General features: G+C 47.3%; 3 protein-coding genes across 4 annotated transcripts in view; 2 read left to right on the top strand and 1 right to left on the bottom strand.

Moving 5' to 3' along the window:
- The window catches only part of FRAS1 (Fraser extracellular matrix complex subunit 1), a 332,187-nt gene extending 328,564 nt beyond the window's left edge, over positions 1-3,623 (top strand). For both annotated transcript variants that reach the window (XM_060278390.1, XM_060278389.1), the window contains 2 exons: positions 1,441-1,587; positions 2,954-3,623. In XM_060278390.1, coding sequence (XP_060134373.1) covers positions 1,441-1,587; positions 2,954-3,550 — 744 coding nt within the window. In that variant the 3' untranslated portion in view covers positions 3,551-3,623. The remainder of the gene's footprint in view (positions 1-1,440; positions 1,588-2,953) is intronic.
- A 4,831-nt stretch (positions 3,624-8,454) lies between these two features.
- Positions 8,455-23,924, top strand: part of ANXA3 (annexin A3) — a 34,386-nt gene continuing 18,916 nt past the window's right edge. Inside the window, exons 1-4 of the mRNA XM_035112571.2 lie at positions 8,455-8,585; positions 12,893-12,935; positions 16,187-16,274; positions 20,984-21,078. Of these exons, the coding sequence (XP_034968462.1) occupies positions 12,921-12,935; positions 16,187-16,274; positions 20,984-21,078 (198 nt within the window). The 5' untranslated portion in view covers positions 8,455-8,585; positions 12,893-12,920. The remainder of the gene's footprint in view (positions 8,586-12,892; positions 12,936-16,186; positions 16,275-20,983; positions 21,079-23,924) is intronic.
- Positions 20,037-20,442, bottom strand: LOC118084572 (cytochrome b-c1 complex subunit 6, mitochondrial-like). Its single transcript, XM_035114220.1, has 2 exons — positions 20,436-20,442; positions 20,037-20,308 (listed from the first exon to the last, which is right to left on the bottom strand). The coding sequence occupies exons 1-2, from the start codon at positions 20,440-20,442 to the stop codon at positions 20,037-20,039; spliced, it is 279 nt and encodes a 92-aa protein (XP_034970111.1).

Raw genomic sequence — 23,924 nt, forward strand, 5'->3', positions numbered from 1 at the left:
GCGGCAGAAGGGCGAGCGGGGCCCGCCAGCCAGCATGATCAGCAGAGTCTTGCAGGCTGCAGCGGAGCAGAGAGTGGGAGGCCCCAGGCTCGCACTCCCAGCGATCCCCACACGCCTCCGGAACTTCGCGCAGGGAGCGGCAGCCTGGGGCCGCCTCAACTGAACAGCTGAGAGGCGCGGCGAGGCGGCCCCAAGCTCGCGCTCCGGGCGCGAAGCTCCGGAGGCGCACAGGGGGAGCGTGAGTCTGGGGCCACCTCGCTGCACCTCTCAGCTGTTCTGCTGAGGCGGCCTCAGCCTCCCACTCCCCACGCAAAGCTCCGCAGGCGCACTGGGGCGTGTGTGCGTCATGATGCAAAAAGCCTTAGCACCGCGCCTGGGTCACTATTGTGTAGGCCCAACTGCCCCAGATTTAACTTCAAAAATTCTAGTCAAGAATTGCACCATAACTCTAGTAAGTGCAGGAGAGTCACCGCTCAGCAGGAACTGGTCACGAGTTGTTTATTGGAGGGGGCGCAGAGCCACAAAGAGGACACCGAGGGATCATCACGTAAGGCGTGAAAAAGAGGGCATTTCAGAATCATGTGGTCCATAGAGTCAGGTACATTCTGGCCACAGGTGCAGAGTCTGTTCTGGTAAGGGATGCCTCTGAGCCTTCCAGACAACACGGAGGGCAGAAAGGCATTCAAGCAGGCCAACATAAATACTCTATGATGTAATGGGGTGACCAGATCATTAAAATATTTAGGCATCGTTCCATGATGAGGTTGCAGCCCCAAATTGGCAGGGGAGCATACAGAGGGCTGAAAGGGATAAAGTTTTTGGAATTCATTATCTAGCAGCCTCTGCTTAATAAGTGCGAAAATATGTGATTCCTCAAATGGTAAGAGGAAATCCACTGTAAAGCCTATTTGCCTAAGTTTAAGAGTAATATCAGAGAACCAAATAAAATTGTGTCTGCCTTTTAGCAAAACGGTTAGTAAACTTTCTGGGAGAACCAGTTTAAACCAGCTGTGCTCAGCTTCTCTGAAGGAATAACCCAAACATCGTGAACCTTCTGCTTGTTTCTTTCACACAGAGAAGCTTCCAGAACCCTCTTGAATTAATTAGAACAGGAAAGATCTCTACACATCAGATCAATACTTTCTGCACCAACAAATGCAAACTGACAGTAGTTATACAAGTGTCAAAAGTCCTGCTGGCCTGCCCTAGAACTTGAGTTAAACAAACTGAACTTAATAGATTGGGACAATTAGCTGGGAGGAAAAAAGATAAGGATCAGCACACAGTAGCTATGTAACTCTCCTCTTTGGCCAACCTGCTGCCTGCTTCTCCAGAGAGCCAGCTTTGGGCAATGATACAATTCAGTGTAGGCCTGCTCTCTTAAGAGCATGTTGTCTGTCTCCCTTGTAATCATGGGCTACTTCTGCCTTCAAATTCCAGGACAGGACTCAACCAGAAGCGACCGACAAATACTTCCACGATGTACCTTTCGATGCCTGTTTTGCTTCTGAGCTGCCCGATTTCCACCTGGTCAGCAGCATGCCTGGAGTGGACGGCTTCATCATGAAGGTGGATGCCCTCTACAAGGTGAGTAGGATACAGGCTAATGCCCCAGACAAACATCATGGTTTTAATTCTACAAATTGATTGTGCAGTGGAACACTAGAATCTATGCCTTCTCATGGTTTGGTCATACCTGCCAAGTTCCTCTCTGAAAAATAAGGGACCGGGCCGGAAGTAGCATACCGGAAGTAGCGTGACGGCCATTTTGGAACTGGGCGGAGCATGCTCAGAAGTGACTTTTGCTGCTGCTGTGCCCAGTTCCAAAATGGCCGCCGCACCAGAAGTCACGCTGCAGCCATTTTGGAACTGGGCAGAGCAGCATCTAAAGTCGCTTCTGAGCATGCTCTGCCCAGTTCCAAAATGGCCGCCACGCCAGAATAAACCGGGGGAAAACAAAAAAATCCGTTTTTTCAGCTGGGGACAGCTGGAAAAACGGGGGTTTCCCAGGGATCTGTGTATGCCAACTTTGGTTAAAATGGTGCCCTTGAGATGTTTTGCAGAGATGTTTTGAGAGTAGTGTCAATCCTCTGTTAAATGGGTTTATACCTGAACCCTATGCCTTCTCTGGGCCCAGAGATGGAAAGAAGATCAAGTCCCGACCAGAGAAGAATGGCAGATTAAGCTGACGGATTATGCTAAAATGGCAAAAATGACTGGAAGAATCAGAAATCAGGAAAACCAAAATTTTAATAAAGAATGGGGGAAAATTTATAATTTACCTTAAAAACCATTGTAAATTGTTTAAAATGTTGGTAGGATTGGAATAACACTTGTAGTTTAATGGTGAATTTTGGATATAATGGAGAGGTAAAAGATTTGGATTATTATAAAAAGATACAGGAGTAAATGATTAACAACAGGACCCACAAAGAGGAGGAGGGAAGTCCAGGAAATTCTATGGAATCTTGTCTTTAAGTTGTATGTTAGATATATGATTATAAAACTGTACAGTAATTTGAAAAACCAAATATTATATATATAAAATTGATCTGAAAATGAGAGTGCAACTTTTCTAAAGTTTGGCATCTTTTTCTTGAATACACTTAAGTAAAGGAGCATGATTCTCAGACGACCGCTTCTCATAGATGCCTTTGGGGAAATGTTCTTGGGTAATATGCTTACGAAGGGAAACTGTCTGGAATTATAATTCTGTTTTTGGAATTCTACTGCTCTCCATTTGCAGTTGAGTGCTCTTTGTTTATCACTGGGAGTGCCATTCAAGGGGGTGCTATCAAAACCTAAGGAATAAACAAATAACGATTAATTCCCTTTATCCAGTAACTGAAAAGTTAGGTTTGGGGGCTGGGCAGTGAGGGTTTTCACTGAAGCATCTAGTGAAGCCTCTCTCTTTTTAGTTTATTTTGTGCCCTCCTTCTGTCTTTTCGAACAGGTGGAAACCGGGCATCAGTGGTACCTCCAAGTGATCTACGTCATCGGCCCTGAGACCATCGCAGGTCCCCGGGTGCCACGTTCTCTGGTGCAGCAGCTGCGACGCAGCCGCCGGGACCTTGCGAGCCCCAAGGGCGGCCTGATTCTAGATGACTCCTTGATCTACGACAATGAAGGAGACCAGGTCAAGAACGGCACGAACATGAAGTCTCTAAGCCTGGAGCAGCAAGAGGCGGTAGCCGCCGCTTCCCTGTCACAGACGGGGGCGTCCATCGGCAGCGCCTTTGCAGCCATCATGCTCCTCTTGCTGGTTCTCCTGATCTTCTGCTTCGTGACCAGGAAGTGTCGGAAGCACAGGAAAAAGAAAAAGGCGGCTAGGGACGCCGTGGAGCAGTATCCTCTCAACACCAAAGTAGAGGCCGCCAAGAGGAACACAGAGGGTGTCGAGAAGAACGTCAACAGACAGTATTGCACCGTGAAGAACCTGAACGTACTCTGCGAAAGCGACGGGGCCTACAAGGCCCAAGGGGCAAAGGTCAAGCAAGTGAACTTGGCAGTGAAAGTCCACAACAATTTACATGACGGGACAGAAGTCTAGTAGCCTGCGCACAACTTTTCTCTCTTTTTCTTTTTGTAATATCTTTTTTATAAATTGTACAAAGGAAATTGGAGCCGGGGGGTGGGTGGGCAGGGGGAACTTCTACAATTTGTTGGTTTTTTAAAAGAAACCATCCCTGATATTTTTGTAAAGATCTTTGTGGGTGGTGGGGAGAGAAAGGGAAGAGCGAAACCTTTTTGGTCATTGTTTGCTTGAGCGGTGAGCAAGCGATACGTCTTTGCACGCTTCCACTCCGCAACAGAGCTACCTCATTGAGAAGCAGGCCTGCGTTGAGGCTCTCCAGGCAGGAGGTGCCGAATCGAGTCTCTTGGATGATAGCATTCCATTCACACACACACCCAGCCTCCAGTGCCCAGTTTCCTGTATCTTCCACTGCAAAATGGGGTTGATTAAACACTAGAAGGGTGCCAAATGCAAATGAGGCTTCTTTGGAGGTGGAAGGAGCAACAGGGGAGTAAATGTTGTGGTCCACTGCTTCCTCTCGCAGCCACTATTGCATCAGTCCCATTGGAACCTGCTCATGTTCAACCATATATACGCACCAGTTCCTCCAGCTCCTGAGTGAAGGTGAAGCACGTTGCGGCAGCATTAGAGGAAGCTGGCCATGGTTTAAGGGCTTCTCTTTGCGTCAGCTTTTAAAGTTCATTTTATAGTCATACCTCGGTTGACGACCGCCGCGGTTTGCGACCGATCGGTTTGCGGCCGCCGCGGACCCGGAAGTATTTACATCCGGGTTCCGCGGCGCGTGGATGCGCAGAAGCGATCTGCGCAGCGCACACATGCGAGAAGCACTCTATCGGCGCTTCGCACACGTGCAGAAGAACCGCTCCATTTATGACGTACTCGGGGAGCGACCAGCTCCCCGGAACCAATTGTGGTCGTAAACCGAGGTATGACTGTAGTTGCTAATTATCCTTCCTTCCTTTCTTTACTTTTTGCGTTTTGCTGTCATGGTACAGGGTAACATGTTAAGCCAAATGTATAATGCATTCTCTTTGAGCAAAAGTAAGATCTGACCACCGCTATTACTAGAACTACCACTGCCATATATGTTTGGTGATGCCCAACTAAGTTGTATTCAGAATAGACTCTTTGAAATTGATGGACTTACTCTGACTTAGCAGGCTATCTCCCATTGTTTATTTAGTGCCAAAAATGTGCTGGGTAATATTCAGCCGGTCTCCACTTAAGTAGAAGTGGTTTCTTCCTCTATAGAAACCACTTAATGTTAATTTCTCTTCCACTTAATGTTAATTTCTCAAATGTCTGAATTGTCGTGCATTTCTGAATTTTCTCCAGTACAGAATTCCATGAGTGTTCCAGTGGACACCCAGAAATCTAAGCAGAGCAGGCTTTCTCAATTGTTTCAGTGGGGTGAGCCAATGTACAAACATTGTGGGTTGGCTCCCTCCCTTGACATGAATGGGGAAATCATTTCACGAGGGAGCTTCACACATGCATTGGAACCTCAGTGCCTGGAATAGACTGTAGAACAATTATGTTCTGCTGTTAGTGCCTAAGCATACCTACTGGGAGTTACATACCATTGACAACAAGGAACTTGTTCCTGAGTAAGCATACATAAGATCGGATTGCACATACAGAAATACAGTGACCTCCATAGGAGATGAGCAAATATTTGCGGCTATTGAAGTAGAACTACTCTGATTTCAGAAACGTTGGGTATAAATGCATTGTATGCAATGTGCCTAATCTCATTACTGTTTGATCTGCTGCAAATTTGCTGTGACAGTCTCATCATAGCGGCTGGTTTTGAGACAATTATGAAGCTGACGGACCGCGGTGGAATATTTCACCTGGCTCAGATTGCTAATATATTTTCTGTAGATGCACACTTGAAAGTCTCAAAAGACCGGTAATCGTTGCTTTACTTCATTTGATTCACGCAATCACTTTGTATATGTTTTGATCGATGCCAACAGGCAGTATTGGATTTCCCTCAGATGCACACTGGCCCGTTTATTCACAGTGTCAGCATTCTGCTGTTCATAATTAAGCAACATCCGTGATGCTTTGAAGAAGTCTTGTGAATGCTTTGACCTGTGTTCAGATTGTTCCCCTGCGTGACCTGGACTGAAGACTTTCCCCAGGGCTTTTCGAACAGTGAAGTGAACATTATGTTGGACTATTCACATGAGTGGGTTGACCCTAGGTGGAGAAAGGCCATTTGTGTTGACATAGAACCATCCTACAGATTGAGACTGGAGCTTTCGCTACCAGGATGTCGTGTACAAGGTCTAGCCTATTGCCCCGCTTCAGAGCCTGATACACAACACCATGGAATGCACCCCTGCCTTTGTTTTTTTATAATAATTTTTATTGATTTTTTCTTTATAGAGACAAAACATACACAACATATACAATAAACTCTATCCCTTCATTTTCCCTCCACCCACAAGACCACTTCTGCCACCAGAGACACCCCTGCCTTTGTGAGCTGTCCCCATTCAGACCAGCGAATGGATAGCTCCATGTGCTCCCAGAACCCTGCCCTCCATTGAAGTGAATGTGGGTGACGGAGTTCATTGCATACATTGAAACCTCTGAGCCCACAGCAGCCTGCTGAATCTGGGGAAGAACATGAGAGCCGCCAGAGTGGTCTTGGAACAGGGAGCTCTGGGTTTGAGTCTCTGCTCAGAAGCCAAGCTGATTGGTTGATCTAGGGCAAACCTTTAGGCCTATCCTACCTCACAGGGTTGTTGTGAGGGTTAAAAGGGGACGACCCCCCCACAAGTGGCATTCTGGGCTCCTTGGAAAGGTGGAATAAAGCAGTAACAAAAGTGATGTTGCAGGGGAGTTATTCTGGCATGGCAGGCAGGATCTTGTGCCAAGTTACATTGGTACCTCGGGTTACAATCACCTTGTAGTACCTCGGGTTAAGAACTTTGCCTCAGGATGAGAACAGAATTTGCGCAGTGGCAGCGGGAGCCCCATTAGCTAAAGTGGTACCTCAGGTTAAGAATGGTTTCAGGTTAAGAACGGACCTCCGGAACGAATTAAGTTCGTAACTGTATTTAGTCCTGGAATGCCAACATGTGTATGCAATGGCGTTGATAAAGCTGTAGGGGAACCATGGAGAATCCATCTCATTATTAGTACAGAGCATCTTGCACATTGATGTTGCTATATGAATAATGATTGCAATGCTGTTGAAAAAAGAGACAATGAGCACACATACTTTCTCCTAAATTGTACAACTGCTGGCACATGGATATTGCATATTTCTGTTTGTCACCCAATGTTCAAGTGTTGGGGCCTGCAGGCATACAAGTCCTGCCCCCTTTCGATATGCGTACTTCCCCTCCAGCGTCTTCCTGAGCACTGCCCATTCCGAGAGAAAGTTCTTATAAGTTGCTCCGAGTAAATCTCATTTGGTGCTGTCAACCAGTTTTCTTGAAACTCGCCCTTCTATGTATTCTGGAGCATTGGTCATTTTGTTACGGGACGAATGGTTTTTATTTCCGTGATACCCTTTTCTCCGCATTGTTGCTGGGTTTTTGTTTTGCTAATAAAAACCACATTTGGTTACTTTTCAACTGAACTTGCCTTTCAATTTAAATTGGTTGCAAAGACCTACCCAGATCGGCCAGGCAGATTTCATCACATTTGCCTTCAGCCAACATTTCAGAGATGTAAAGAGCATTGCAGACATCAGGATAGGTGCCGGGCAAAAGCCTTCCTTTTCTCACAGTCTGATCTGTGGCCTTTTTAAACGGGTGAGAGATGGGTTATTGTTTTTGTCCATTACCATGTTATAGATTCTAGTGTTTTTATATTGTAAGCTGGCAACGGAAGACAGGGGAGAAAAGCAGCTCAGTGTGTTTGCAAAGGCTACAAAAAGGTTGTACCTTTGCAATGTCATAAAGCAGGGTGGGGAACTTCAGGCCCCAGAGCCCCCTTCAGGCCCTCCAGGGCTCTTCCTCTGGCCCTGGGATTCTCCTCAGGCCTCCCCTCTCTTCAGCCCGGCTGCTCCATGCTAGCTTTGCCTGACTGCAACAATCTTCTGACTACAGGTAGGTAGCCGTGTTGGTCTAGATCGAAGTAAAATAAAAAATTCCTTCAGTAGCACCTTAAAGACCAACTAAGTTTTTATTTTGGTATGAGCTTTCGTGTGCATGCACACTTCTTCAGATACAGTGAAATGGAACTTCCATTTCACTGTATCTGAAGAAGTGTGCATGCACACGAAAGCTCATACCAAAATAAAAACTTAGTTGGTCTTTAAGGTGCTACTGAAGGAATTTTTTATTAATCTTCTGACTGAATTCCTCTTGTGTGCCTGGGTGGTAGGAAGTGGAGTTAAGACACCTCCGGTATGTTGCGTGGCTGGAAGGTAGCCTGCAGTCCGCAGATCGCTTCCAGGCGACCCATTTGTTGAGCCCACCTCCCTATAAGTTTGCACAAACTTTTCAGTGCTATGGAGCATTCAGATTTGTTTATGCGGAGATTAGACGACGTGATATTTTGCCATACCACGCTTTCCAGCGCGTTCCCCTATCACTTTCCTCACTGAATGGAAAAACAACTCTGCAGCTGCGTAAAAACGCCCTTTACTTTTAATTCCCCTTGGCTTTGGCGCCCCTTCCCTTTCCATTTTAGCCAAACGCCCTCGCGCTGAGCAATTACATGCGATGCTAATACAGCAACCATCCAGTACAGAGAAAAAGAGAGACGCCGTGCTAAAGCGGAGCGCTTTCCCTGTGGGTTGCCTGCCTGCCTCACAACTCTTAGCAAAGCGCAGGAGCGTCGCCGCAGTTCGGGCCTCCCGGCTCTTCCGCGGTTGCAGCGAGACCAAGAGTGACGAGGAATAAGCCGACAGCGAGCTGGGATGGGCCGGCCGTGAGCCCAGCCTCCCACCCCGGCGTCGTGGCCCAGCAGGTGGGGCCGAGCGAGGGCGGAGCGCAACTTTCCTCCGGCAACGGATACACTCCAGGGCCGCTTTTTCCCTTTGCAAACTCGCGGCTCCTGGGGCGCGTCTGGCTGTTGCTGGCGGGTAAGTACTCGAGAGCAAGGGACGCCTGACTTTCTACTCCACCTCTCGGGCGCCGGGGGAGACCCCATTGAGGCGGGAGGGCGCGCGCTTTCGTGCCACACCTCTCGCGCTTCGGCCAGTGTGGTAGCCTGAGGCGCCCCAGCCGCGCCTTCTTCCTGGAATTATTGGAAACGGTGCGCGTTGCGCGCTTGGGGCAGCAGTTTTGCCCCATCAGGAGTGCCAGCTCCTGAATTTTGTGGGTGCTCGGGCACCCAGAGCCCCAGGGAGCCCGGCACCTATGCCAGGCAACGTTCGATGGGGAGCATAAGGTGTCAATTCCCTGGGGCCCTGGATGCCCGAGCTGAGCACCCACTAAATTCCGTGCCAGCAGGGCCATGCGCACTGCATCGCGGGGCCAAGTTGACACTCCTGTTGCCTGGGGAATCTTCGGGGGTTCAGCGGGAAAAACTCCCGCTCCCCATTCCAACAAGCCTGGCTTTTAGGACTTCCGATGGGTTTCTATCTCTGGCCTGGTTTGATACAACAGCCTCAGTCCTAGTATGGATATTGCGCCCCAGGTGGGTTTGGGATTCCTCTCCCTCCCCACCCCCCATTTTTGTTAGAGCTTTCTTGAGACGCTCTGAGGTGTAGGATATACTTCCTATTGTATGTTGCTAATGTGCAGGGAAAGGACATGATGACTCATAGGGATGGAATCGTGGGTGAATGAAGCTCTTTCACATATTAGCAGCACTCCTGTTGCGACTGCAATGCTTCAAGGTAAAGCTGAGTGGAATTGCATACTTGTGATCTGGCTCAGATCAAAGGCCTCTCAGTTCATGGAAAGCAAGCATTTGATGAAGAAGCTGTCCATGTGCAGGGAATGTGGTAGAGCTTCATAACACACACACACTTGCACACATCTGCAGTTTGGAGCAGGGTGGTCCTGAGAGGACTATACCATGAAAAAAACCTGGACCAGGCATCCCCAAACTTCTGCCCTCCAGATGTTTTGGACTACAATTCCCATCTTCCCCGACCACTGGTCCTGTTAGCTAGGGATCAGGGGCGTAGCCAGGATCAAAATTAGGGGGGGCAAGGGGCGGGAGGGGAGGGGCCACAGCGGAAATGTGGGCGGGGCCACGTGGCCTGCGCCTCCCAGGTCTTCGGAGGAGGCAGCCACAGGCTCGCGTTCCCTGCGCGACTCTGGAGCTTCACGCCGGGAGCGGGAGCCTGGGGCTGCCACACTGCGCCCCTCAGCCTTTGCTCCTGCCCCCCCTGCCTACGCCCATGCTAGGGATCATGGGAGCTGTAGGCCAAAACATCTGGAGGGCCGCAGTTTGGGGATGCCTGACCTGGACACTTGATTTGGTTTAAGGATTAGAGAAGTTCATGGAGCATTGGTCTATCTGTGGCTGTTATCCATGATAGACATTAATTAGGGCTGCCACACATCAGAATTTCCTGGCTGTTGAAAACAGTGCCACACATCCAGAATTTCCTGGACATAGCCGGGATTTGGCTGTTGAAAACAGTGTCCGGGTGGAAATCACTGAAATGGCTGGGGAAATTTGGACATATGGCAATCCATGTTGGAAGTGCATATTTTGGCGAATTTCCTTTAAAATAGCTCAAAAACTATATATATTTTTTAGATTTTGCAGAAGGAAAAAAACCTCAACAACTTTGCCAAAAAAGACTTTACATGTGTCCAGATTTTCACTTTTTGAAATATGGCAACCCTACATTAATGAAACCTTGGCAGGATATCTTGGTATATAATATGAGGCTGTGGTTAAAAGTGTGATGGTGGCAGTTTTAATCGCTCTTTCTTTCAGCTAAGCCACTTTTGGAGAGAGTGTGTTGGAACAGATGGAATTCTGTATGGGCAGAGTAATCCCAACTTTCCCTGCTAATATGCTCTAAGTTTGTCTAGAGACTGTGTTGGTCAACACCTAGTAAAACTCCCTAGGAAACCTGCTATTTGGCTGTGCAGGACCTGAGCATTTGCACATTACAAGCACACCTTGGTCTCTTGAAAAACCAACAGTCTGTATGAGCCCTGAGAGACAGTGGAGGCTGAAAAACTCTTAATAGTCCTATGACTGTCTGAAGCCAGCTTGAGTTGACATCTACACTGGCTATGCTTCAGTGCAGGAAGAAAAGAAGTGAATTGGTAAGGGCTGCTGAACCCTCATTGCCCTGCTTACCTCCACAGGTCACATCCAGATGACCTGTATGCTAAGCAGTGGCTGGCTCAATCAGTTAGAGTGTGGTGCTGACAGTGCCAAGGTTGCAGGTTCAATCCCCATATGGGATGGTTGAATATTCCTGCATTGCAGGGGGTTGGACTAGATGATCCTCAGGGTCCCTTCCAACTTTACAGTTCTATGGTTCTCTGATTTTCACTCTTCCTGAGTCGTTTGCACAAGGTGTCTGGGCTGGTTAAAGGTAAAGGGACCCCTGACCATTAGGTCCAGTCATGACTCTGGGGTTGCGGTGCTCATCTCACGTTCTTGGCCGAGGGAGCCGGTGTATAGCTTCCAGGTCATGTGGCCAGCATGACAAAGCCACTTTTGGCGAACCAGAGCAGCACATGGAAACGCCATTTACCTTCCCACTGTAGCGGTACCTATTTATCTACTTGCACTTTGGCGTGCTTTCGAACTGCTACGGTAGGTGGGGAGGAGCTGGGACCGAGCAACGGGAGCTCACCCCATCGCAGGGATTCAAACCACCGACCTTCTGATCGGCAAGCCCTAGGCTCTGTGGTTTAACTCACAGCGCTACACCCGCGTCCCCTGTCTGGGCTGGTTAGACACCTTTAATTCTGATCCGTTTGTGGGAAAGTTAGACATCACTATGTGAAACAACAGCTATCCCATATTTTCCAGTGCATTGCATTGCTACTTTTTGATTTTTTAAAGATCAGATTTGTCATTCAGTAGTGCCTTTGATTGTGTGCAACCTTAATTTGTTGGCATGTGACTGACTTTCAAAAAATAACATTAAACTGGAACTGCCTAGAGCCTGCCTCAAAGCAGCATATTTTATCAGATGCTGAGGTGAGCCCTGCTTGGAGACATTGCCCCTGATGTGTCCTTTCTTCACTAAGCCTGATTTTGAGAAGAAGAGGAAGTTTCTCTAACTGCTTTTACTCCTCTGAAATCCTTGTTTCCATAACTTCAGGTTGGGTGGGGCAAATTTCTCCCAAGCAAAACACTGAGCTAACTTTATGCTTTAAACCCTGTGTGCTTGTGGCAAACGAACATCCCTGCTTAAGGATCTGAGTCAATACGCCTTTCCTGTGTTGCGTATTTGAGCTTGGACAGCTTCCAAAGTTCTCTGGGTAAAATAAATAAATGAATGAATCCTGGGTGGGAGGAAGTTAGAGACACAGTGTATTCCCTCTGCTATTCATTCCCTGTGGCCTGTGACTCAGGCCAGAATGGCAAGTTATTCAGAAGCCTGTTTTTATTTGGGAGGTGGGAATGGAGACATTGCAAACAGGAAACAGCAGTTGGGAGGGTTGTTGATGTTGTGTCCAAATGTAGCAAACTGTGGCTTATACAAGCTGTCGTTCTCTTCTCAAATCAAGACCTGATACTGTACTATGGTTTGGAAACAAACAATGGTTTGCTTCATTGAGGCAAAAGGGTGCCTAAAACAGTTGTGGTGGAACGGAGTCAGGAGGACATAGCTAACTGACCGCAACAGTCAGAGGGAGCTGGTTTTTGTTGCCAGTTTCGCAGTGTGTGCACAGGCCTCACTACAGATTTATAGACGTAGAGTTATTGTGAAACTTAAAAGGTACAGAACGGGGATTGGGTACCCTCAGCAGCAACATCACGAGAATTTCCGCAGGAACGTATCGGAAAGAAAGGAATGCTAATTGTCTTCGTTTTCTTTTATAGCATTTTTAAGCCCTTTGCTATTTCAAAAATCTTTTAAGTAGTGCTCACTATGTGCAATATAAAAAACAATATTCATGAAATTAAAAATAGACCCTAAAAATACCCAACTGTATAAAAACAGGTAAAAGCAAATAAAACAGATTCAGGAGTTTCATACACATTAATCCAGGTCTGATCATAGGAGTCGGAGAAAGCTCGGTGGAAAAGATGAATCTTTATAAGAAGATACGACTTTTCTTGTATTTTTAATCTCTGTGAAAGCCGCGCAGAGTGGCTGGGGAAACCCAGCCAGATGGGCGGGGTACAAACGAATTATCATCATCATCATTATTAGTAGTAGTAGTAGTATTATTAGTGCATTTTATAACAACATACCCAATGTTGAATTCTGTTAACGTCTGGTTATTCTTCCAGAGTCATTCTGAGAGAAGATCATACTGTAATGGCTTCTGTTTGGGTGAGTAAAATCATGTAGTCCGCATACCTTACTCTTGTACATTTGGGATCATGTCTGTTTGCTTGGAGACTGAACTTTAGAGGGGGGAAATAGAAAAAGTCTGAGTCATTTGCATGACACACTTCTAGCTGTTTTGCTCATGTGCCATTTTGAAAAAACTATTGCCGGATAATGAAATTATTTGTTTAGTATGGAGATCACAGCTTTGTTTAAGGTCTGTTAGTATCCCAGCCAGCCAGCAGCCAGCCTCTTCTGAGAAGGGCATCATCTAAAAGCAAATTCTGAAACATTGGGACCTGCCTTGCACCAAAGTCAGATCCATTAGTCTTTCTATCTCAGTAATGTTCACACTGAGTGGCCGCACCTCTCTAGTTTCAGACAGGGTGTGTTTTCATGTTTTCAGACAGATGTGGCATTCAACTAACTTTTACTCAGAGTTAGACCCATTGAAATTAATGAACATGACTCAGTTAATCCCTCCTGCATAAAAAAGCATGTGTTCTATCATTGAGCAGTAATCCTTTCTAAGGTCTGTATTCCCCCAACCTCCTCAGAATATCATCTTGCTGATAATGAAAATTTTTGCTCCACTTCCTTCCTTTGTAGAATTTGTAACAAACCTCTCAGTCTAGGGTAATTAACTGATAGACGGATACAGACTCATGTGGTTAAACTGTTAAGGTTTCCCTAATGTGATGATTGCAGTGCTAGTCATTCATTTGCTCGCTCATCCATTCATTTTTCTGGAAATTTATTCCACTTGCTTCTCCTTAGCAGGAGTCCTACGTTATCTTGCAAATGGATCACTCCTCATCCCAGAGGTGGAGGTGTGTGTGGGGGGGGAACAACACATTTAATCTTGTAGCTCCAAAGCTGTCACTTTTCTTTTAGGGAGAAGAAAATAAACTAGGAAAGAGGGGCCTTCTTCCTCAACGCTAGCGAGAGCCTTGGCTTTGTAGCAAATGTTTCCCACATCCCAGTTCTCTCTCTGGGCAAAATATCGCCATGGAAGAAATTCGAAAAGTGGCTCCCAGGGTGACATAAAAATCAGGTTCAGGAACTGCCTCTAGGTTTGAGGAGAGTCACTCTCTTGGTAACATTGATGTGCCCTGTCTTGGTGTCTTTACCCGAGAGCAACACCCCACGACTATGAGCCACCATTTTAATTTCCCAGAATGTTTCAGAATGCCCAACTTGGCAGCACTAGTCTGGGGCACTGTGGAAAATTAAAACAGGGGGTTGCCAAACCCAGTTTGGGGGTCCTGGGCAGGTGCTAGCGATGTGGGTCCTGCTGAGGGGATAGGGCTGGAACGTGACCTGAAAAACTGGCCTGGCCAGTTTTTGTGGAAGGATTTCCAAATACGTTTGGAATGTGGCTACGACATCCGCACACTTTAGATACAATGAGGCTGTGGTTCTGTCAAGGTTATCACTCAGGGTCCCTCAGCCAGGTGTGCTCCCTGCAGCTTTGGACTACAACTCCCATCAGCCCCTGCTAGCAGGTGCCAAGTAGGAGAAGGCTGCTCTGTGGGAACTGAAGAGCCACAGGCAGTTTAGTCCGTTACAGAAACAGGAAGCAAGCAGAAGAGGGAGACGGCAGCTCATGTCTCCACTTCAGCAAACATCCTGGAGCCAGCAAATACTTGGGCTTGTGTAAAAAGCAGAGTAACGACCACATGCAAGACTTCCCTGACTCACTGTCTACCTGGCTTCAACCGTACTTTGTCTCTGCGATGTGAAGGATTGGCTTTCCCTTTGCACATTTCCATAGAGTGCTCTTCCTCTCAGCCTAGCACATGCAGTGCGCACTGCTGCACCAGCAATTTCAGGAATGTGCGAGCTGCATGTGCCTTTCATTGTTCTTGACTGTGGCTGAATTTGAGCATGTTCAGAGCCCCACGTAGGCAGGATTTTGGCGTCAGGAAAATGCTTCGCTTTCATTTCTTCATTTTCAGCGGATGAACTGTCAACGTTCCTGAATGGCTGAGATCATAAGCTCCTGTGGGGTGTGTGTGTGTGTGTGTGTTTTGTTTCTCCCCCCCCCTCCACACCCAAGTAAATTTCCTCTGGCCTCCTCTAGTTAGATCGGATCTTATAAGCAAAAGGCCAGCTGGTCTACTGTATTTGCGTTTTGAGATAGGAGTAAATTGGCATTCCTGAGATCGTGACACAACTAGCAGGAAGTGGCGAATTAAAGTGACTTCTTTTGTCATGGTGTCATATTTCACTTTTTTGTTGTTTTAAAAAAAAGGCTGACGTGTTTCTAGCCCTCAGGCTTCGGCGGACAAAAAGTATGGACACAATTTGCTTGTCATTGTAGCCCTGCCCTACACCTGAATGTCACGAAGAGCCAAAAAGTCATGATAGACTTGGCAGTGTGGTGCAGGAGAACATGACTGGTCTTCCATATTTGCTAGCATTGCTTGTGTGTTTGTGTGCTCAGTCTATTTTATTATTATTTAAGAAAGAAAGAGAGAGTATGGGCCCCTCCAGACAGGTGTTTCACTCCAGGTTCTGCAACATGTTCTTGACACAGGAAGAGTACCGGTGGACTCATTCTTTTTTATTAGTTGTTCTGTGATGGTTCCCAAATGGTGCCACACTATTCCTATCCAGAGGGGCTATAGTGCAACAAAAGCAGGACACACACAAACCCCACAAGCATCTGGTATGAAAAGTTATGGGATTTCAGCAGGAAGTTACAGGATATGCACTGACTGGAAATGAAACAGTACGATCACCCAATGACTTTATTATTATTATTATTATTATTATTATTATTATTATTATTATTATTATTTAATTTTATTAAATTTCCTGTTTTACAATTTAGAATATTCATTTAAACATCCTTAAACTGACTTCCCTTCTTCTCTTTCCATGGTTCATTTTGCATAACATAAATCCCTGCATACCATTCAGTATTCCATTATTACATCCATCAAAACTTATTTGCACGGTTGAATTTACCTTAATGCTGCCAACGTTTTCAAGTGTACACAGTTCCCCCCCCCCATATATTCAATAAACATTTTGCAATCTTCTTTAAATGTATCTTCTTCTTGTTCTCTTATTCTATATGTTAGATCCACAAGCTGTGCATATTCCATCAGTTCAAGTTGCCATTCTTCTTTAGCTGGGACCTCGCTCGTTTTCCATTTTTGGTATAATATTAATAATAATAATAATAATAATAATAATAATAATAATAATAATAATAATACTCTTTCTCCCTGCTCTCCCTCTTTTAGGTTGGCACTAGGGGAACGATCCGGGATGCTCCTGGCTTTAATGCATCGAGAGATGCTGAAGCGATTCGGAAAGCAATTCGGGGAATAGGTAAGTGGTCTCGGTCCTCTGTGTCCTTCTGTTTCAGGCAGGCAGGCCTCTCCCTAGGATTTCTGTATAAACACCACCTTCTGCATCCGGCTCAACCTACTTCATGCTGGCTCTTGTGGCTTTGATGCCTGCAGTCACCCGCGGGACACTGTGCAAAGCAACCACTGATAACCCCAGATTAACCTTGGGGTCAGCCTGAGGGCTTCCCTAGTTGACCCTTCTGTCTCCAGTAGAGTCCAAGCATGTAGCTCATGTGGGGAGCCTGATGCAAATTGCACCCCTGAGCAGGAGTGAAAACTTTCTGTCTCTGTTGGGAAATCTGTTAACAGTCGTTGGCCTCCCTCTGTCTCAAGATACAATGGAGTGTTCCTCCAGGGGTGAAGTCAAGCCATTGCATTAGCACCAAAGTGACCTCTCTGGGCAGTGTGGATGGAGGGCCTGGGCTGCCCACATGACAAGACCCCCCCCCCCCGGTCCTGCTGATGGAAGGAACACAGAGCTTGGCTGCAGGAGTTTCCAGAAGGAGGCATACAGAGCATAGCTGCCAAGTCTCCCGTATTTCCCGGGAAACCCCCGTTTTTCCAGCTGTCCCCAGCCGAAAAAACGGATTTTTTTGTGTCCCCCCCCCCCCGGTTTATTCTGGCGCAGTGGCCATTTTGGAACTGGGCGGAGCATGCTCGGAAGCGACTTTTGATGCTGCTTTGCCCAGTTCCAAAATGGCTGCAGTGTGACTTCTGGTGCGGTGGCCAATTTTGGAACAGGGCAGAGCAGCATCAAAAGTAGCTTCTGAGCATGCTCCGCCCAGTTCCAAAATGGCGACAGCGCTACTTCCGGTCTGCTACTTCCGGTCCAGTCCCTTATTTCTCAGGCTGGAACTTGGCAGCTATGGTACAAAGTGCTACCCAACCATCTTATGGATTTCTTTTGTTTACTCTTTCACCTTTCTGTTCTTTCAAAGATATCCCATAAGGCAGCGGAGGTTTAGTGTCAGAGTTTTCCTTCTCCTACAGGGGATTACCTTCCCAGGTTGACGAGCCCCGTCTGCCCCTCACTTCCCTTTTAACAGTAAACCCTCTACAATCTCATCCTGGACCAGGGAAAGTGAATGTCAGGCCTCGGGGCTGAATGTGGCCCTCTGTGTCTCCCTCTGTGGCCCCTGAGGTCCTCCCCAGGCCAAGCCCTTCCCAGGCAATGCCTCTCCCCAGCCCTGCTCTGTGCCCTCCTTGAGAATTGCACAAGCAGAGGCCCTCGTGCAGGGCTTGCACGACTGAGTTTGTGACGTGAATCCCATGCATCAGCTACATGACCTCCTATTTCCCAATATTTCTTAGGATATTATTGACAGGTGTCCTTGCATATTGTCATCAGATGCATACAAATACAGGTGGGAGTTTTGCTATATGACCTTCTGAGAACCCTTTCAGCACTATTAATTTTAAAAACACACACACACACACACGTATCAGGTATGCAAACATTAGTTGTAACAGCTGGCAATTTATTTGCATAGTCTATAAAACAAAATGACACTAAACGCAAATTATCGTAAGCTTCTGTTGGATCTAATAATAATAATAATAATAATAATAATAAAATTATTATTTATTCCTCACCCATCTGGCTGGGTTTCCCCAACCACTCTGGGCTGCTTCCAACAAAATATTTAAAATATGATAAAACATCAAACATTAAAAACTTCCCTAAACAGGGCTGCCTTTAGATCTTTTCTAAAAGTCAGATAGTTGGTTATTTCCTTGATGGGAGGGCGTTCCACAGGGTGGGCGCCACCACCGAGAAGGCCCTCTGCCTGGTTCCCTGTAACCTCAAATCTCGCAGTGAGGGAACCGCCAGAAGGCCCTCGGAGCTGGACCTCAGTGTCCGGGCTGAACGATGGGAGTGGAGATGCTCCTTCAGGGATACAAGGCCACGGCTGTTTAGGCTTTAAACACTTTGAATTGTGCTTGGAAACATACTGGGACCCAATGTAGGTCTTTCAGGACCGGTGTTATGTGGTCTTGGTGGCCACTCCCAGTCACCAGTCTAGCTGCCGCATTCTGGATTATTTGCAGTTTCTGGGTCACCTTCAAAGGTAGTCCCATGTAGAGCGCATTGCAGTAGTCCAAGTGGGAGATAACTAGACAGCTGCCCTGGACACAGAATTGACCTGCGCCTCCAGGGACTATTGTGAGTCAAAGAATGTTGCCTTATACTAAGTCTAACCATTGGGGCATCAGACTCAGTCTTGCCTACACTGGATGGCAGCAGCTCTCCGGGATTTTAGACAAGGTTTTCCACCAGCCCTACCTGGAGATTGAACCCAGGACTTTCTCCATGCAGATCAGATGTTCTACCACTGAACTATGGCCCTTCCCAGTGTTAGTCATATTCAGAGCAGGCCCACATCAAAATCGGTGGACATGAAACTTGAGGCAATTGATTTCAGTGAGTATGACTCAGTTGCAAACGGAGCAGCTAATTATTCCATGCCAGCTTAGCAATTAAAACTCTCCTGTGGTCCACATAAATGATTATCTGCAATTCGTGAATTTAATTCCATTCATTCCAGCCGAATCAGAGTTGCTTGTACAAGAATGAGAACAAAGTTATCTAAACAATTCATTTTCCCACGGTTTCCCCCTTTTCCCTTCTGTGCCATTGATCCAATAAGTTAACACGACGCATTTAATTAAAGCTCCGCACTTAATTTCCCCACTCGGTGATAGCTTCAGTTCCCCCCTCCCTCCAGTTGGAATTTCTGCAGCCAGTAATTAGTCATAAATTAATTGAATCTCATGTCCTGGTCTTAATCTCTTCCAGAAAACCCAAATTCATTATTTTGTGATCTGCTTCTTATAGCTAATAGCTATCGACAGAGCTCTCCTGTGAGAATTTGTTGATTTATCTTTTAAAGTCGTCCAGCCTATAGAGTATCACAAAAGAACTGGTGGGTGCTCTTCCAATGCAAATTCTGCAGGGGTTGCCATATTGAGGGGCGTGTGGCAGCTGCCGTGGCTGGATGCAGAGGAATGGTGGGAGGAAACGGCTGGGGAACCCCCAAGAGAAGATGTCTCAGAGCAGATGGGGGAAGAGGGAGAAGACTGGGAGGAGGAGGAGGTGCCGGAAGCTGGAGCAGTAACAGGGCTTAGTGAGCAGGAAGAGGCTGTGGCAGAGAGCAGTCCAGACTCAGAGGTAGAAGTGGAGGCTGGAGAGGAGGGGAGCCAAGAGGCAGAGATGAATCCAGCTGGTGACGAGGCATCGGTGTCTCCCCCTCCTGCTGCGACCAGCTCCCGTCCCCACTGGTTTCCCAGAACCAGAAGAGGGATGAAGAGAGCAGAGCAAAGGCAAACAAAGCAACAGAGTCTCAGATTGCTCCGGAAGGTCCTGAGGGAGAAGGAGACTTAGGCAACTATGGGACGGTGGGAACCTTCAGTCCTCACAGCTGACTCATTGCGGCAAGACCTACTGGGAAGAGTAGCTGTGCTCTCTAGGCCTGGCCTCCTGAGCTGTTTTGTTTCCCCCCCCCCCTTCACATTTGACAGGAAATATCTTTAATATCCGAAGTCTACAGAAACACTTTGTCAAGCAGCCGCAAACCTTCTACATAACATAGATGTATCCAGCTGGCAACTCTTCAATTCTCTCTGAATTACCAGAGAGCTATTTGCATTCACTTTCATATCACAGGTGCAGAGCTGCATATTTACTCAAAGCGAACAGACTCGGGTTTTCATCAGCTGTGCATGAGGAGGACACAGGCTTATATTATTTCAATTTGCTGAAGGGTTTATGAGCCAAACAATGGTCTCTAGCATGCAAGAAGTCAAAGAGTTCCTCTGTACACTTCTCCTCTGTATGGGACTTCGATGACAATCGAGCATTACACTCCTCTAAAAGTTCCCGAGCTTTCACACATTTCTCAATCTGTTCACAATGCTCCGTGACAGTAGTTAAAGGATCCAGAAGCTCTTCTTCCTCCTCCTCCTGGGGGTCCCCGCTCTGGTCCTCCAGCTCCTTCTCATCCTGCCACCCCACCTCTGCAAATCTCCCTCAAGCCTCACTCCAGCTGTTTTGTTCCTTTGGATAAAGAGTTAACGTCACTGTCACTTTTTGAGTTATTGCTGACCTGCTCCTGACGCCAGTCAGTCAGTCAGTCCTGAGTACCGCACATGATTAGGACCAGGGTTTTCTTTTTTTGTTGTTGTCGGGCATAAAACAGGAACGCGGAGCCTTTGGGAGCCCAAGGGCCACATTCCCTCCTGGGGAATCCTTCGAGGGCCACGTGGCTTCCGAGCGGGGCCAGAGCAAAAGTGGGTGGAAGAAAGAAGGCAAACTTCGCCCATGTGCAGCAGGCCAGTTTCGACAACACTCCTGGCACGAACAAGGAAGCGAGGTGTAGTGGTTAGTGTTGGACTAGGTCCTCACTCAGCCCTGAAGCTCGCTGGGCGACCCTGAGCCAGGCACAGTCTCTCAGCCAAACGTTGTGGGGCTAAAATGAAAGAGGAAGGAGAGCTGTGCATGCCACTTTGAGCTCCATGGAGGAATGGTAGGCTATAAATGTAATAACGAATAAATAAAATATGTTGTAGGGAGTAACAGATTGCAGTGGGTTTAAACTCATCGTTTGAATGTGATTATTCTGATTTTTTTAGCCGGGGAGTTGAACCACTTTCTAGACTTTTTTTTTTAATTGGTTCTGTTTTGTATTTTAGGCACTGATGAAAAAACCCTGATTGACATCCTCACGGGAAGATCGAATGCTCAGCGGCAGCTGATTGCAAAGGAGTACAGGGCAGCTGCGGGAAAGGTATCGTTTGGAAATTATCTCTAGGCTGCAAAAGACTCCATCAGGAATAAAGGGGGGGGTGTTCTCTTGTGATATGACACCATTAAATGCGACTGAGGATTTGTTGCGATGATCAAACCGGAAGTTTGGTTTTTCAAATGAGGCAACCTGAGGAAGAGGAGGAGCGGGGGAAGGAGATGCAACCTCTCTTTCGGAAGAGGAAAAAGAGTGCGAGGCCGCTGGTTTTGTATAGAATTACAGAAGAAAGCCGGTAGGGAAAATTTTGTCTCGCTTTCCCATAACACTAGAGCTTGTGTGCAAGCTGAATGTTGGAAGATTCAGGACAGACCGACTTTTTCATGCGTGGCAGCGTTAACCTGTGGAACTCACTCCCACAAGAGGCAGTGATGGCCACCAACTTGGATGGCTTTAAAAGGGGGATTGGATGAATTCAAGGAGGAGAGGGAAACCAAGGCTCTGCTCTGCTTCCACAGTCAGAGGCAGGAATGCTTCCGGGAACCACAGGAGGGGAGAATGCCATTATGCAGGAATCCTTCTTGCACACACTCCATAGGCATCTGGGTGGCCACTGTAAGGCAGGATGCTGGGCTAGAAACCTGGCCTGATCCAGCAGGCCTCTTCTTATGTTCTTCTCGAACGTAAGAAGCAGGAGACGGGGCTTCAAGACCCCCACTCGGCCATGAAGCTTGCTGCAGATGGTGTCATCTCCGACTAATCTTGGTTGTTCTTGCAAAGCTACCTTGAGATCCAGCCTATTTATAGCATCCTGAACTCCTTAAGAACTGGGCAGAAACAGGGTGGTGAAGGAGATGGCAACAGGGGGCAGTTGAAAGTAGGGCTAAAGTGTTCAAATCAAATTTTATTGAACGGTCACAGACCAAAACGACTCATACAGCTGATCAAAGAAGGATAACACAGGAATAAACAGAGGACAATTTCAATACAAATTAGGCCATAACAAGAAGAAGAAGAAGAAGAAGAAGAAGAAGAAGAAGAAGAAGAAGAAGAAGAAGAAGAAGAAGAAGAAGAAGAAGAAGAAGAAGAAGAAGAAGAAGTTATTATTTATACCCCGCCCATCTGGCCGGGTTCCCCCAGCCACTCTGGGCGGCTTCCAACAAAATATTAAAATACAGAAATCCATCAAACATTAAAAGCTTCCCTAAAGAGGGCTGCCTTGAGATGCCTTCTAAAGGTCTGGTAGTTGTTGTTCTCTTTGACCTCTAGTGGGAGGGCATTCCACAGGGTGGGTGCCACTACCGAGAAGGCCCTCTGCCTGCTTCCCTGTAACTTGGCTTCTCGTAGCGAGGGAACCGCCAGAAGGCCCTCGGCGCTGGACCTCAGTGTCCGGGCAGAACGATGGGGGAGGAGACGCTCCTTCATGTATACTGGACTGAGGCCATTTAGGGCTTTAAAGGTCAGCACCAACACTTTGAATTGTGCTCGGAAACGTACTGGGAGCCAATGTAGGTCTTTCAGGACCGGTGTTATGTGGTCTCGGTGGCCGCTCCCAGTCACCAGTCTAGCTGCTGCATTCTGGGTTAGTTGTAGTTTCCGGGTCACCTTCAAAGGTAGCCCCCACGTAGAGAGCATTGCAGTAGTCCAAGCGAGAGATAACTAGAGCATGCACCACTCTGGCGAGACAGTCCGCGGGCAGGTAGGGTCTCAGCCTGCGTACCAGATGGAGCTGATAAACAGCTGCCCTGGACACAGAATTGACCTGCACCTCCATGGACAGCTGTGAGTCCAAAATGACTCCCAGGCTGCGCACCTGGTCCTTCAGGGGCACAGTTACCCCATTCAGAACCAGGGAATCCTCCACACCTGCCCGCCTCCTGTCCCCCACAAACAGTACTTCTGTCTTGTCGGGATTCAACCTCAATCTGTTAGCCGCCATCCATCCTCCAACCGCCTCCAAGCACTCACACAGGACCTTCACCGCCTTCACTGGTTCTGATTTGAAAGAGAGGTAGAGCTGGGTATCATCCGCATACTTATGAACACCCAGCCCAAACCCCCTGATGATCTCTCCAAGCGGCTGCATGTAGATGTTGAAAAGCATGGGGGAGAGGACAGGACACTGAGGCACCCCACAAGTGAGAGCCCAGGGGTCTGAACATTCATCCCCCACCACCACTTTCTGAACATGGCCCAGGAGGAAGGAGCGGAACCAACACTTTAGAGGACATAAATAAAATTAAATATTCGCATTTGCCTGCGTATTGACATTGGAAAGCTCTTGTTTCCTGCGTCTAATAGCAGCTACGCAGAATTTGGCAACATTGATCGTAATTTCGGGGACCTTGTCTTCTACCAAGGCTCTCAGACGTTGGGATTCTGGTTCATTTTTAAGCTTTTGTAAGGCTGGGGTGATAAAAGGTCCGGCGTAGATCCTCGTAGAAACTGCAGTGCAGCAATACATGCAAATTTGTTTCCACTTCCGATGAGCCACATGGGCAAACACGTGACTCATACGGTTTACCCTCATATCTACCTAGCAACAGGGCAGCGGGCAACACATTCAATCTGGCCAAGGTAAAGGAATGTCTATACTTGGGTATTTGCAATTTTGCCAGGTAATTTGCGAATGAGAACCCTCTCCCAAAATCTCTTATTGTGGCATGTTTGTCCATTTTGCCCATATGGCACTGCAGCTCCACATCCCTTATACGTTGGAGCACTTGGGGCTAGCTAAAGTGTTGTGCCCAGTATGTATGCAGGACACATGGGTGGGGGACTATGAAGCCATATGCCAGGCTTCCTCAACCTCGGCCCTCCAGATGTTTTGAGACTACACTTCCCATCATCCATGACCACCGGTCCTGCTAGCTAGGGATCATGGGAGTTGT

This window comes from Zootoca vivipara, chromosome 9, assembly GCF_963506605.1.
Source record: "Zootoca vivipara chromosome 9, rZooViv1.1, whole genome shotgun sequence".
Lineage (NCBI taxonomy): Eukaryota > Metazoa > Chordata > Lepidosauria > Squamata > Lacertidae > Zootoca > Zootoca vivipara.